We start from the raw sequence: 15844 nt of genomic DNA, 5'->3' as shown, positions 1-15844 counted from the left end.
TGGCCAACTCCCCCCAGTTTCTATACTGAGCATGACGTTGTGTGGTATGGAATAGCCCTTTGGCCAGTTGGGGTCAGCTGTCCTGGCTGTGCCCCCTCCCAGCTTCTTGCGCACCTGGCAGAGCATGGGGAGCTGAGAAGTCCTTGACTAGTGTAAGCACTACTTAGCAACAACTAAACCATCAGTGTGTTATTGACATTGTTCTCATCCTAAATCCAAAACACAGCACTATACCAGCTACTAGGAAGAAAATTAACTCTGTCCCAGCCAAAACCACAACAACAACATAAAATATAGTATATTGTTAATGCATCATAAAACCTTGTTTCAAGGTTTGGCACTTCACTTCCCCCCACACACACACTTTTTTTTCCTTTCAGTCTAGAAACAGTTGCACTGTGCCTTAGAAATCGTGGCCAATATTTTATTTTCAAACTAGGTAGGAACACTGAAGTGTGTGAAAAATGTTTAAAAATTTTTAAGAATACCAGTGCTGACTCTGAGAACTTGATTGTAAATATTGCAAATTCCTGCTGTGTCAAGTCACAGAATTTTAGCTCTCACCTACTTTTGTTTAGGCTTTTGTTTTCTTCTTTTACCAGAGATTCTGAAAACACAAGAAACTAGTACTGGAGGATACTTCCCAATTTTTTATTTTTAATTTTTTTCCAGTCCAGTGCTCTACTTGACAGGGCTGAACATGTTAGGATTGACCCTTACAGACATTCTTGTGAAATTTTGTTTGTTTGTTTGTTTTTCATAATCCCACTACAAAATGAAAAATTCTTTGCACAGACTAGTGAGATCTCTTGTGATCATTCCGTCAGGAGATTCAGCAGGAATCCAGAATTGCTGATAGTCATCTGTTAGAACAACCTTTTATATGCTGAAGGACTGTCTATATCCATTTAGCCTCCCTTGTCATACTAAACAAATACAATTCTTCTGTCTGCTAATCATCCTATTTGACAAGATTTCTAAGCCTTTACAATTATTTCTGTCCTCCAGACTCTAGAACTTACATCTTTTTTTTAAAGTGCTGTTTGTAACAACAACAAAAGAGCATCAAAAGGTTATCTATGGATTGCCAGTAGGATGAAGAATAAAATCTAGTTCTCACTAAGCCTGATAAGCTGCTAGAGCCAGTTGTGACACAGCTTAGCTAGCTGTTAGGTAGCATCTTTTTATTACTGATAAATGCCAGATGGTCTCAGGAGTGAGCTATGTGGAGATAAATGTGAGTGCGATATAAAATGAAGTAGTGTAAAATGATATTCATCAAGCTGCTTAAAGTAATAAAAGTGAAACTAAACCAGGTAAGATAGAAACGCCTGCTCTTTACCTACAACTAAACCAAGAAAGTATTTTCCATTTCAACATTCATGCATAGAAACCAATCCTCCACACGTTCACAGAGTAATGTTTGCACACTGACATCATGAGGTTTTTTAAAAAATACATATATGTTCTTTATAAATACTCCTTCAATTAACTTTTTTTAGATGCCTAGTAAAGCCGTGGCTTTTAGGAGGTTCTATTGTTTTTAAGCTCTGATGATTATCTTTTCCATTGGGAGGGCTGGGACTCTTATCTGACCCTGTAAAATTTTTTAATCTATGTAACGTAATGGAACAACTCTTTATTTTTTTTCGCAACAGGAAGTCCGTAAAGTAAGTGAGAGTATCAAGTATAACCACCCTTTGAGAAAATGTGTCGATACAATACTGAAAAAGGTAACAAATTGCTCATCTTCAGCCATGATTGTTCATGGGAGGGGGTGCTTCCTGCACCTACTGAATAGTTGTATGTTATTTTCTTTTCCCCTTAACATAAAACCTCTAATTGGCATCTTGTGAGTTTCTGACCAGACTTTGAGTTGAAATTCTTTGTGGAATGCTTTCTTGTGATGTATGTAATCATCTGCTGAATTTTGACATACGTAGTATTTTAGAAACAGAAAAATCTATGCTTAGAGTGAGCTTTTCAGTTGCATGAAATGCCCCAAACATTTACAAATAATTAACAAAGAGCAATTGTTACTCCTTCATCTTCCAGTTAAGTTTCTCTTTTCCTTCCAGTGTCCTACTGAGTACCAGGAAAGAATGGGTAGGAACATGGACGATTATGAAGATTTTGATGAAAGACAGAACAGTTACCCAAGTGAAAAAAGTTTGGTCAAACTTCACAAGCAGGTATATTAATAAATGAGAGAATGCCTCACTTACGCTAATGTAATGAGAGTAAATGCTAGGCAAACAAAGATTTTTCAATGCACTTTACCTAAATTGCTGAGTATAGTGGGTTTTGGGATTGCTGCTTAACAGAAACTTTTATCAGTGAAAGAAAACATAGAAGTTTAATATCCCAAGTGATGTCCACATCAAATTTCTGGATGTATAAGAAGTGTTCTTTTTGCATTGTATCTTGACAGTGTTTTTAACTGTCTGTGTGTAAGCCTTGTAATGGCTGATCGGCAGGGCATTCTAAAAAAGAAATTGTAGTAAAAGCTTGGTATTCACTAAGATGCAAAAATAAAGTGGTATGCTAGAAGAAGTAGGCTGTTATTGCTACAGATAGATTGTGATGAAAGAACGGCAAAACTCAGGAATCGTATATGTAGCCCTCTTATGATTTACATATTTAGAGAATTAACTGCCTGCTTTTGTGAGTATACAGAATTAGTCTTCGCAATTCTGTAATGTAGACGTTTTTAAGGGTTTTTGCAAAGCTTTTCTCTCGTTTCTTGAAACAAGTATGTTGTAACCATAATTTTTTGGAATTTATTACAGGTAATCTATTCAGTACAGAGACATCGTCGTACACAGGTCCAGTGGCAAATTCTTCTAGAACAAGCGTTTTACCTAGAAGATGTGGCAAAAAATGAAACCAGTGCAACTCGACAGTTTGTTCATACGTTTCATTCCCAGGAACCAGAGAATAAAATTATTCAGTATTTCTACACACCAACTGTTGGTAAGTTCTGTCATGCAGATTTTGGATATGTAAAGGAGTAACTGGTACCGTTTTGTAAGAAGAACTGATTGTTTTATGTAAAAAGTTCAGTTACAGTAGAGGGAAGTGAATGTGCATCTTAATGCATTTATGTAATGGAATAGCCACCAGGTGTTGATTTATGCTCTTGACCATAAGCTTAAATATTTTTACAAATTTAATAGCAGTTATATGTAGTATTGTAGTAGCAATAACAAACTTGGAAGCCTTAGAAGAAGAAAGAAAAATAGCAACTTTAAATTATTGGATCATGGCTACCTTCTACATTTGTGGGATATTATTGAGGTGGCACTGCTCTTCCAGTAAAGCAAAGAGGAAAGGACTCTTCATCTGCACTGTACCAGACATTAGGACATGCAGCTGCTTGTGCATCTTTTTAGAAAGTGGCTTCTCCTAATCGTGTTTTAACTTCTAATTTGTTGTGCACTAGCAATGAGTTATTTCCAAGGGTAGGACAACATGATTTTATAGCCTAAGCTTTCTTTCTGAGAGAGTAACAGATGAACAAACAAAAGGGGATTACCCGTAGTATCTGGGCCAAAAGTGAGGAGTTCTGTTCTACATCCCCCACCCCCCCAATCAATTTGCAAATTTTGCCTCTCAAATCCCACCCTGTTTTCCCCAGCTGTGCATATGATTCCTTAGGGCTGAGCCAGATCTCGAGGCATTGGAAAAGCCCTGAAATTAAGTGTGTGACCCCACAGATTCCAGCCTTGATTTTAAGGGTATGCGTGCAAGCAGTTCATAATGTTTTTTGTGAGGGAGTTCCGTTTCTTGTTGTGTAATTTTCATTAACCCATTCTGGATATGCGTGTGTTTGTTTTTTCCAGAGTGGTACTGGGAATGTCTTCTACGACCATGGTTTTACAGGGTGCTTGCAGTTGTTCTGGCCACATTCTCTGTAATTGTTGTGTGGTCAGAGTGCACATTTTTCAGCACAAAACCAGTTTTATCACTATTTGCAGTTTTCATACAGCTGGCAGAAAAGACATATAATTATATATACATAGAGGTAAGTTTGAGATAATCATTTAAAAATCTTTTTAGATAGAATGTTATTACAATAATAGTAGACCAGATTGATTTGAAAATAAGTCTCTAAATAATCTGTCAACTTTTCAGAAGGTCTCTAAAATATATAATACTAAATTTTGTTTCTGTGGAGGGAGTCTGCCTTTTGCCACTTCTTACAACTCTCCAATACGGGGTGAAGGTGTGACCCAGTTGAGCTGAATATCATGTGTAGAGTAATTTGTGAAACATTAGCTTGGAGCTTAGGTGTTTAGACTTCGTGTCTAATCAACCATGTGTGTGACCTCTCTTTCCTAAACAGAAATTTGCTGCTGACCAGAAATCTAGCCACGAGTGTGGCTAGCATATGTGTGTGCAAATTTATCAGTAAAGGTACTGAGCTGAAAAATTCCGGTATACTAACAAAATAGGTTGAATTGAAAACACTTGTTTTTATCAGTTTCTGTGGGAATAAATGTCAAATCAGTTATAGTAATTACCGAGGCAATTACAGCACTTTCGTTTACATAGTAAAAAGAAGTAGAATAAATATTCTTAGGGTCAGTTGTGTTAGCTTATGTGAAGTGCACAATGTTACAAGTATCATTCTCAATTTAAATTAGTCAAAAAAACTCCTGAAACTCTTCTCAGAGCTTCTCAGAGTTATCATCCCATCTCAAAATGAAAAATTAGACTGCAGTCAACCTGTTGCATGAACAGACTATGTGCTGAATGCATTAAAACCTTTAGTAGAGTTCTACATTCAAACAACTTTTTTTTTCCCCCCCTCAGATGGCCTGTTTTCTTACCATCTTTTTCCTAAGTATCTGTGTTTACTCTACTGTCTTCAGGATCCGTGTATTTAACTATTACTACTTAGCTTCACATCATCAGACAGATGCGTACAGTCTCCTTTTCAGTGGCATGTGAGTATGTGGCATATATTTTGCAGGTTTTCTGTCAAATACTCAATTGAAGATGTCCATGAGACTTTATATTCTTTCATTTATAATCATATGGGTATAAATCCTAATGAGCTGTACATCATGATTCTGTGGTATATCTAGTTATGATTTCTTAATATTTTTAGTGCAAGAAATTGTTTTAAATATTGTTGCTTATTGCATTTGTGCAGGTTATTTTGCCGTCTTACTCCACCATTATGCTTGAACTTTTTGGGCTTGACACATATGGATGCAACAATCTCTCACAAAAACACTCAGCCAACTGCTTATACGTCTGTAAGTACAGAAAATGTGGTTTTGAGGCTTCTATATGGTTTGGAGAATAGGCAAAATATTTTTGAATACTTCTTATAGTAAGATTCAGATATTCAAATCTTTTCACTACTATTAAACAGGGTAGAAATACTTACTTATAGTCCAGGAGTTTGGTAATCATTGCTAGCTACACAGCAGTCATCAATAGCTCAATTTTTCTGTTTTGGTCTCTTTATCCTAAGAAAGTAAAGTATTATGCTGAAGAGTTCAGACTGTTCTTCACTTCGTAATAGTTTAGCTGCCACTGGCTTCAGCATATGGGACATCTTTATAGACGGGGAGCAAACCTAGCTTGGCAATGAACCAGTGAGTTTGGTTTTACTGAACAACCAATTTCTGTAGGACAGCAAGTTACATTTCACATCTTTGTTGTTAGCGAGTAGATTCTTAGTGTTGTCCAAAGACTCTCTTCACAGCAGATGAAAAGATCCACCAGGTTTGAACTGGTTCTGGAATAGGTGAGACAACAAGATCTAGCATTGTAGAAGCCTCAAAGTGGATACACTGTTAGAGGTGGCCTTTTTATCTGGGCATTCTGGGTCAACTGTCTGAAACAGATCTGTGATGATAATACTTACCTATGTTTCAGTAACTGTAAAAGATTGTGTGTTTGTGTGTTGTGGAGTGAAAACAGTGAGATGGCACAATCTTTATGGATATGTGTAGAATATATCTGATTAGAGCTTGTCCTTGTGGATTTTTTTCCAGATAATGGGATCCATGAGAGTGCTGTCCTTCATTGCAGATGGATTCTATATATATTACCCAATGCTTGTTGTCATTCTCTGCATTGCCACATACTTTAGGTAAGTGATTTGCAAGACAGATCCTCCATGTTTCTTTACATTAATAATATTAGTTTCAGCAATCAGGAAGAGATTCACTTCTCTTCCAGCAGTTGGGTTGTGATATATTAATAAAAATGGAAAAACTAAAACAATAAATTGCTATTTATATATGTGAAATATGTACATTTTAAGAATATTGATTGTATTAACTCATAACTGAGTTGTGAGTTGTTTTTCCCCATTAAACTTCATTCCTAGATTTTGAGGTCTGATCTGTTCAAACCGTGGAGTCCACAAACATTCAGATTCTGCTTTTGAGAGTAAAATTACCATGAGGAGGCCATGTTTTCAGCAAGGTTTTCTAATAAACTAAGAAACATTAGCAGAAACTTTAGGTAATGAACTTTCTAACTCATGACTCATAACAAATTTCTGATCCGTTACCAGTCTTCAGTTTGAAGGCATAGTGGTTTAAATCATTTGATCTTGTTTCCCTAAGCCACAATTTGTTGGAGGCTGGCAGGGTAATTGCAGAAAATACTGTTACATGCTTGCTGTATCCTTACATTTCAAAATATCTGCTTTTGACCACTGTAAGGGATGAGATGCTTTTCATCTGACGTTGCTCGGCTACATTTATGTTCACTTCTTCAATTTTGCATTACCATTCAGTCAGAAGTAATGTATATGTTTTGAGTCATGTAGTTAAATGCCTTGAATGTCCATTAATACCCTATGTGCTTCCATAGATAGTAAGACAACAAAGATCCAGTCCTAGGTTTTCCTTGCTTACCTTTAGGTTGGGTGACAAAGTGGTGGTGGAGGCAGAAAAAACCCACGAAGAGCAAACAGGAAAGCCAATGACAAGAAAATAGTTTGTGTGACTTCTTGTCCATGGTGATCCTGGGTCTTGCATGTCATAGTGAAAAGGAAGAAAAGAAACTAAGGGAGAGGAAGTTGCTTTGCTTGAACTTTAATGCCCTCTAGTAATTGAGATACATGCAAAACTGAATGTTTAATTAAAATCTATCAAGGAAAGCTGTCTCCCTTGTTTAATCCAGCAGTCTTAAAGTTCAGATAGTATAGGAAAAAAGCTTTTTAGCATAAAAATACAGTGAAGCTTACTTTGAACATGATATTGATACTCCAGTTGGAGAGAGGAAAACAATAACAAAACCAGCAGTTGTGTTCTCTGGTGTGAAGTTGAAAAGGTGAAAGTGGTTTCATGCTATCTAGTTCCAGGACTAGCTTAAAAAAGATGGAGCAAGCTCACTATCTGACTGCTGCCTATTGGGTATCCAAAATGGCAGCCAGCATCCCTACAGCTTGAGTGTGCCACATTTCTCCTGAGCAAAACCTGAGATGAAGGTGGCTTTCCTATGTTATTACTGTTTCAAAAACGCAGAAATCATAATAGGCAGAATTTTTATAGTAATTGTCTTCTGGTAAAGAAGAGTCAATGAGATATCATAGGTATAAATTCTGTTATATCTGAGAACATTTCAAGCAATTGTCTTATATTAAATCATTTGCACTACTTTCAGACTATAAACAGTTTTATCTCTCTTTTTGAATAGGATTATTCCATCACTTTCAATTGGATTTAGGAACGTGTCACCGTTCTGAATTTTCTGATTTCTCAGCTAGTATAATAATCTGTCTTTTCTTCTATATGTTTTTTTTACTTGAATTGTCCATATATTTCTGAATAATTTGTTTTACATTTTGCAATGTAATATATCTGAACTATTAATTGTAAATTAACAAGGGAAATTGCTTCTCCTTCTGCTTTTACCAGTTTAGGAACTCGTTGTTTGAATCTTTTGGGATTCCAGCAGTTCATGGGGGATAGTGAAATGACCTCTGATTTGATTGATGAAGGAAAAGAGCTAATCAGAAGAGGTAAGTTAGGTCCACTATCCTAGTCTTCCTGCAAAATAGAATATGTTGTTGCATTAAACTTATCTGAAATGTTACACAAAAAAACCCCCATAGCTTGTCAATATTTTGAAAACTGTACTGAAGCAGTCTACTGCACAAAATGAAATAGGCTTAGAGCACTGTGGAGGCTGTATAAACAGTGCTAGACTTCATTAACATCTGAAGTAAAAGTATCATCTTTACTCATCCAGTATTTGAACTTTAGATATTTCTAGATATTTTACATTTCAGTTAAGTGGTGCTCCTCTGAAGTCATTACTGATCTAATAACATCTGAGCAGGTGCTTGTGCAATCTGTCATAAAGGTTAGTTAGCACTTAAATTGTCTTTATCATCAACAAACTCATTTTAATCTTTGTTTAAGTGTGTTGATTGAGCTGCCCAAATTCTGTCATTTCCTTTAGGATTTTTTGCTGTTTCAGCTGTGTTTTATCACACAAAGCATGTTGTTCTGTAGAGCTGTAATTATCTACTGTTTTGGAGAGCTTTTTAATTTTTTTTATGTTAATTTTTATTGAAAGTGTTTCTCGACAGTTGTTAAAAGCTGTTGTGCTTCTTGAATAAATGTTCAGAAATTAAAATCTCTGGATACAATTGTATTATGGAATACTTTCATTCACGTTTCATAGTTTATGAAAACCAAAACCTAGATTTACTTAGAGTAGTAGTATTTCTTTTTTTGGAGAAAGAGGAATGTTTCTCATTCCCTTAAACAAGAAGTTACTGTTTCTTTGATACTGTGATGTTACACTTCCAGCTTCTTAGCAGATAAGGACACAAACTATTTGGGGCATACTTTGGGCCTCACAGAACTTCAGCAAGACTTTGATTCAATAATGCTCAAGTTTCTTTTTAACATCACACTTTTTCTAACTATTTCTAAGAGTGGGGTTTTTTTACTTTGCCAGCTGGTATCCAAATATTATGCCTTGACCCAAAATATCATCATGATGAATTCATTTTAATAGGAAACTCCATAATGATAGCCAAGCAGCTTTGTCTTTTGTTTTTATTTAATTGTATGAGCCATCTATTTCAATAAGAATCTTTGCTAGTTAACTTTGGATTTTTATTGTTTGTTTAAAAAAAATATTCGTAACGATTTTTCTTGTATGGAGCTCAGACAATTTTTTTTTATTTATAGAGAAAAGAAAACGACAAAGGCAGGAAGAAGGTGAAAACAGAAGAAGGGTATGAGATTGTTTTAGCTAATTACAATATTAAGATACTACAATATCTGGTAGGCTTTGCCGTTGCTGTTTAATTCAGCATGATCTGTTTCACAAGAAAATGAGTCTCCAATAATTGATGGAATCAGTTTAATCGTGCAGAATAGTCTTGGCTGGGGGGGGGGAAATAATTTACATTTTAATTTTAAAGGATAATAGGGTGATTGTGGTCACACTACTTGGAAATTTTTGTTACTCAGTGTGCTGTGAGAAGGGTATATGCCAATAGATGTAACAAGCATTAAAAAGGGTCCTGATTTCTAGGATGCAGAATAATCTGAAATGGCTCTTTGATCTGAAATCAATCTCTAATGTTGATACTGCTCTGCTTGAAGTAACTGCAGTTGCAGTGTCATCATATTCACTGAAATGGGGACTGTATGCTCCTCCCAAACTTACCCGTTGCTTTGTGTGCTCATTGGAAAATAATTGCACAGATTTTTTTTTTTTTTCCCCCAGAGCATGGAATTACATTTAAGATAGAATTAATACCGTTACCACTGAGTAACCGTGTGTTTGATTCAAATCCTACTTAAGTGCATACTGAATTGAAAGATTTGTGAAGGCCGTCAATCCGAATAAAAAAAATAATTCAGGCAGCTTCATTTTAAGGAGCTTCAGTTAACTATAGCTTTAGTTTTTCATTAATTTATAACATTTGGAATTTAGTACGGGAAGTCACAATCAAAGAGATAAATCGAAAGGATGGATGCAAAAAATGAACTGACTAAAGGAAGGCAAAAATATTTTCTGCAGAAAGGCAAGATGATACTGGGACTAAAACCTCTTGGCTTTTCAAGCTCGAGGCTACTTCATTTCTGGATGATGGTCAATACTGCGTAGACCTTCTGATAGTCTCACCCCCATCTCATAATTTTAGAATCTGAACTTGCTGTGAAACCAAATAATAGCAAATGCATGATGCATTTAGTATACACTGAAATGATCTGACACTAAGCAATAATTTTAGTTCAACAGCAAACTCCATTTCAGATGTTAGCTGTTTTTTAAGTTTGCGTTATATACTGTAACACATTCATTCTTGAAACTTTTGGGGCTTTACTGGATCATGATTACATGCTTGATCCTTCTGCAGCTCAGAACTGTAACATATGGCACAAATTAGCACAGTAACTTTGAATATACCAGTTCCTACCAGTCGATAATCTGGGAGCTAGATATGAAGCTGAAACGTATTAAAGTTATTGGAAAAGTTATTGGAAAAGTTATTGGAAAGTTAAAGTTATTGGAAAAGTTTCTTCTGAGACATGAAGTTGTCTCCTAATAAAAGCATGAGACATTTTCTTCTTCAATATTTCATTATACTTCATACTAAAATGTTTACATACTAAAACTTGATGGAATGGAAACACAACAGAACAAGCAGCTTAGTAAACATGGTCTGTCCGAATGGTTTTTTTGGTGCTATCTGCATCTGGTTATTTTACCATTCTGCCACTAGATGGAAGTAGAAACCAAAAAAAGCAACGTTCCCACCGTAACTTAGAGCAGTTGAGTGAACTTTTGAGTGCAGATTTAATATGTAGTTTGTTTTCTGCAAGTCTTTTTTCTAAAGAACAGTTACGGTAACCGGTTTAGTGAAGGGACATATCTTGAGTTTAAAACAAAACAAAAATTCTTCCTACATCAAGATACGGAACAGGAACATTTTCAAAGTATTACTTCCATAGTCTGATGTGATTGACCAATTAGCTCTAAATTGTGGGTCTGGAATATTTCTTCATGCTATGTATGCTTTTGTTGTGTTACTTTTTCCTCACTGCTTGTGTTTTCTTTTTTCTCTTTTTGCCAGGAATGGAAGGAGCGGTATGGAAATAGAGACGATTCCACTAGAAACAGAGTTGTCCACACAGACCAAAAAGAATCCAGCTTCTCAGAGACCAGTACCAATAGACGTAAGCTTTGTGGGTTTTGGAGGGAGTTTGGTTTGGTTTGGTTTGGTTTAATATCTTGTATGCACAACACTGGCTGTGTGAATAGCTTCAAATAGGTCCATTTTTGTCTCAGATGATATATTCCCTTCTGTGGCACAGTGCCATCTTGCCCATTAAAGACACCTGAAAAGAGTGCTGTATTTCTTCCCATCTTCAACACTTCAACTAGTTGAGGTTGGAGATTCTGGCTAGTCTCAATTACTTGGTCTTCTTATGGGACATATAATGATTGCAATTAGAGTAGCAGTTGTCAACAAGGAGATTTTATTTAGGATTTGTCTTGAAGTTGGGAGTGTTAAATCTTAAAATTTACTTCTTCTAGTTGCAAATCAGCTCTCTCAGACTGCAATAATGGAACAGTCAAATAAATGACCAACAAATGTAAAGCCAATAACATATCATGGGAGCGTATACATGTTCATTTAATAATGCCTGTTAGCAAAAAACTTTTTTGTGGATGCACTAAACTTCCAAAAAGTTTATTTGTCACAGTGTTCATGGTTTTTATGTATTTTATGCGCTGTTGTAAGCAACAACAAGTGAGAAATGAAACTGAAAAAAAGAAGGAAAAAGGAGGAGGAGAAGGGAAGCTTTGAACATGCTTTTGAGACAACTCTGGTAGATTTCCCCCTCCTCTTTACAAAGTTGGAAGACCAGATTTTCAGTGGTAGACTAACTGAAACTATATGAAATTATATTTTAATGTTAACCATAAAAATATGTAGCATTCCAACACCAAAATTAGCCATAGGTGGCAGAGTCAACTGCAAAACCACTATATTTCATTAATTCATGAGAAGGCCTCTTTAAAAACAAACAAAACCAAACCAAAAAAACCTCCAGCTAGCTTAGTTAAAGTGGGAAGTTGGGAAGATGAATGGATGATTGATTGATTTAAAAGTAAAGTTTGCATATAACTTCCCATTTTCTTTGATTCTTTGCAAAGTAGATCTCATCCTACTTGAAGGGCAAAAGAAAAGTTGTAGTTATGTTGCTATGGAGATACAAAACCAAAATACTACAAAGTTGAGCATGTAGCCAGATTTGGCTTAATATTGAACCTGCTCTAAATAATCACATTTACACTTTGGATGAGATACTAGCAAATTATTATTCTGTTCTTTTAAGTTTGATGTCTCCACAAACTCCAAGATATTCATAGAGCAAATGAGTGTCTTTCCTTCCTTTTATCTATTCAGCACTGTCAAAGTATACCCGATCAAATGGTAGGACTGAAAGAGACAGAATAGAACTCCTCCAGGATGCAGAACCTTTGGATTTTAACGCAGATTCAGTTAATGATGACCCTCTTGAATCAGACTCGGGAAGGTGAGGAATCTTCTGTGTTATTTACAATTAAAAGATACTAATGTCTTCTGACCTATGACAGCTGTATCAGATGGTTTCGTAATAACAGTTTTGTAAACAAAATTTACCATCTCACCTAGCTCTTTTCCTTTCTTCCTTCTCCCCCATGATATGTGACTTGTTCTAAAACCAATTGAAACCTGAGGGTTTTTCAGTTTTTTAGAAATGCCTCAGTAAGATTTGAGTGGAATATAATTTTGTATATTAGCATAATCTGAAAAATACTGCATATAAAACCAGAAAACTGGAGATTGACCTGCATGTGTACAATATAAGGTTTTCTCTAATTTCCTGCAAGACTTTAGAAAGCTTACTTGATTTCCCTGTATAAAAACAATCATAAAGGGCTGCAAGAAAGAAAACTGAGTATTACAGGACCAATAGTTGCAGGAATACCCCTGAGGATCAGATCTTGGAAATACTGGAGTAAATTAAAATCTGAATTTACTGAACAAAAAGTCCCAGACTGCACAGTGTAGCTCTGTTTATAATAGAGAATTCTGTGATTCTGGGGGTGTGACTGCAACACCAAATTTCCTTAGTTGTGAAACAGACTATCTTATATAACAGCTAAGCTCTGTTCATATTTAAGAAACAAGGAATACATTTTATGGGTGCTTTTTTTATCTAGCTAGTTAGGATGTAGAACCATTTAATGATAAATAATTTTAAATTCCCTTATATAAAGTTTACATTATTTTTTGGCTAAAACTAGCATACCCAATCCAATAAAAAATCATAAATGGTTTCAGTGGACTTATATCTATAATGTCAACAGATAAATGCCAGTTCAAAAACATGCAAAGAATGCTGTTAAATGACACTGCCAGGTTTTACGGCTTGATTTAGCAATGTTAGTTTGTATCAACAACTAACTTGTCTGGTTTAATGTCACCACATTTCAAAAGTTGGTTCTTTTTAAGCACAAGAGTTTAAAAAGCAACTAGCCTAGCAGTTCTGTCAGCTGTTGACTTCTGCACAGTGTGAAAGGGATAATAGTCTACAAAAATAGGAATGTGCATATATAATTCTTTTGGAGGAAATACTTTTCAAGTGCAGTATCTGAAGTCTTCTGGCACCTGTACGAACTTTGCAGGGTGGAACATTCTGAACTTTTTCTTTAAAAAGAAGATCTGGAGCCACAGAGCGTAGTTGAGCTTTCCTCTAACCTGCATTTCATTTCATAGAGGTAGTAAATCAAGAATACTTGCATATGAAATTTCAATTCACTTAAAAATAGCTTATGTAACATTGATGTTTAAAACTATAGCTCCTGCAATAGTTACAAGCATTCTAGGACAGTAAGAGTGCTGGGGACACTAGGTTCTGGCTTTGTGTCTGTCCAGGTTTTGGTAAGTACTGCAGAGTAGTAGTACATTGTGCTTGCATTGGAACTTATTTGTGCTTTTAAAATGCTTTTAAAATATATTTGACCAACAATTTTTGAAGCTTCTTTTTCCCCACTAAGTATGCAGCCATTTGTTTTCATTATCTTTGATACTGTATTTCTCCTAGAAATACCCAATGAGATGTTCTGTTAACCATGCTGTTGTTTTGTTTCGTTTGTTTTTTTTTTTAAAGAAAAGTTCTGTTCAGCAAAAACATTCAACTTCTTTCCTTCATATCAGGAAACAAAAGTTATTTAAGACTCCCAGTATTCATATCACTGTTTTTCTTGGTCATATGAGATTTAATTTAATGACTGCCTATCAAATTCTTACGGAAACAGTAATTCGGTAGAACTTCAGATCCTGTAATTCATTGAGAGTTAAGGAGTAAGAGTGCAGTGAGAATTACATGATTTCATGGGTCTTTATTTTTCTGTTTCCTGTGATACTTTTTCATATTTAAAATTGATTCTGCAGGTACCAGCCTGGTGGAAGATACCTGTCAATGTCTCGAAGCAAAATATTTGATGATGTCTAAACTCCTCAAAGCTAAATAAAATTCAGTGGAAATCTATTTCCTACTCATTGCTTGGAAAATACTGTATTTATGATATATCACTGAACCAGAAAAGACCATTTTTGTTTAAAAAAAGAATATGAAGGAACTACTATTTTGGAAATGCACCTGTATGATAACTTCACTACTTATGACAAGAATATGCTTCTTCTGTTGTAGATATTGTTGTGCATCAGTGTGGGCTTTTGTGTCATGACCAAAAGGACAAAACTATTGATTAAGTTAATAGAGGGTAAACTTCATAAATATACCTAGGGCTCAACTTGAACTGCAACATTGTAAGTTTTAGGAAGAGGATTTTTTGGAAGGAATCTTTTTGTATTTTAACAGATGCTGTGAGAGCATCCTAATGCATCCAAAGTGCAGTTATATCAATTACTATAGTAAACACTTTCTATGACATTTCTATGTGAACTTTATGCCTAGTCCAAATTCTACAGAATTAAATTAAGGCTTCTTTTGGCTTCAGTGGTCTTCGAATCAGACCCTGTATAAGCAGAAAGATTGAATGGCAGGCTGTTCTTCATAAAATCATAAAATACATGTTCCAGTGTTTAAAGGGTGGCTACAAAGAAGATGGAGACTCCCTTTTTACAAGGAGTCACATGGGAAAGACGAGGGGTAATGGGTACAGGTTACTCCTGGGGAGATTGCAGTTGGACACGAGGAAAATTTTTCACAATGAGAACAATCAGCCATTGGAATAATCTCCTCAGGGAAGTGGTGGATTCCCCAACATTGGACACTTCTAAGATTCAGCTGGCCAGGGTGCTGGGCCATCTTGTCTAGGAAGATGCTTTTGCTAAGAAAGGTTGGACCATCTGATCCTTGAGGTCCTTTCCAACCTGGTATTCTATGATTCTATGAAATTTGGTGGCATAAATTTTGGAGCAAGGTGTATCGGTCAAGAAAGGCTATATTTTTTCTTTTCCAACATTGTATGCAGATAAATGATTTTAGCATGTGTAAATAGTGGAATATGGACCAGAGTTTCACTGTCATATGAGCATATGTGCAATAGCAAGAATCCATTATCAAAGACACGATGTCTGCTTAAGATTTTTACAGTTGTAACGGTTGAAAATCTTGGCACACTAATGTTTCTGTAACTGTAAAAGAAATATAATGTGAAAATTGAGTTAAATACTGAAACATTATAATTTGCACACACCTCAGGCACGGCTTCAAATTGTAGAGTATTTCTTTAAGAGAAGGGAAATAAATAGCATGACTAGATAATGGTAAACACTTAATGTCCCAAATGCCCTGGTTGCATTATGTATCTGTTTTTAAGG

At 35.5% G+C, this 15844-nt stretch overlaps 1 protein-coding gene across 3 annotated transcripts in view; it reads left to right on the top strand.

The window, feature by feature from the left end:
* The window catches only part of LMBRD2 (LMBR1 domain containing 2), a 29236-nt gene extending 14690 nt beyond the window's left edge, over nt 1–14546 (top strand). For all 3 annotated transcript variants that reach the window (XM_075488543.1, XM_075488541.1, XM_075488542.1), the window contains 12 exons: nt 1659–1733; nt 2079–2192; nt 2790–2973; nt 3843–4024; nt 4816–4949; nt 5159–5264; nt 6012–6109; nt 7890–7993; nt 9177–9223; nt 11075–11177; nt 12416–12545; nt 14450–14546. In XM_075488543.1, the coding sequence (XP_075344658.1) occupies nt 1659–1733; nt 2079–2192; nt 2790–2973; nt 3843–4024; nt 4816–4949; nt 5159–5264; nt 6012–6109; nt 7890–7993; nt 9177–9223; nt 11075–11177; nt 12416–12545; nt 14450–14510 (1338 nt within the window). In that variant the 3' untranslated portion in view covers nt 14511–14546. The remainder of the gene's footprint in view (nt 1–1658; nt 1734–2078; nt 2193–2789; nt 2974–3842; nt 4025–4815; nt 4950–5158; nt 5265–6011; nt 6110–7889; nt 7994–9176; nt 9224–11074; nt 11178–12415; nt 12546–14449) is intronic.
* The last annotated feature ends 1298 nt before the right edge of the window (nt 14547–15844 follow it).

This window comes from Mycteria americana, chromosome Z (genome assembly GCF_035582795.1).
Source record: "Mycteria americana isolate JAX WOST 10 ecotype Jacksonville Zoo and Gardens chromosome Z, USCA_MyAme_1.0, whole genome shotgun sequence".
NCBI lineage: Eukaryota > Metazoa > Chordata > Aves > Ciconiiformes > Ciconiidae > Mycteria > Mycteria americana.
This window is presented reverse-complemented; position numbering and strand designations above follow the sequence as displayed.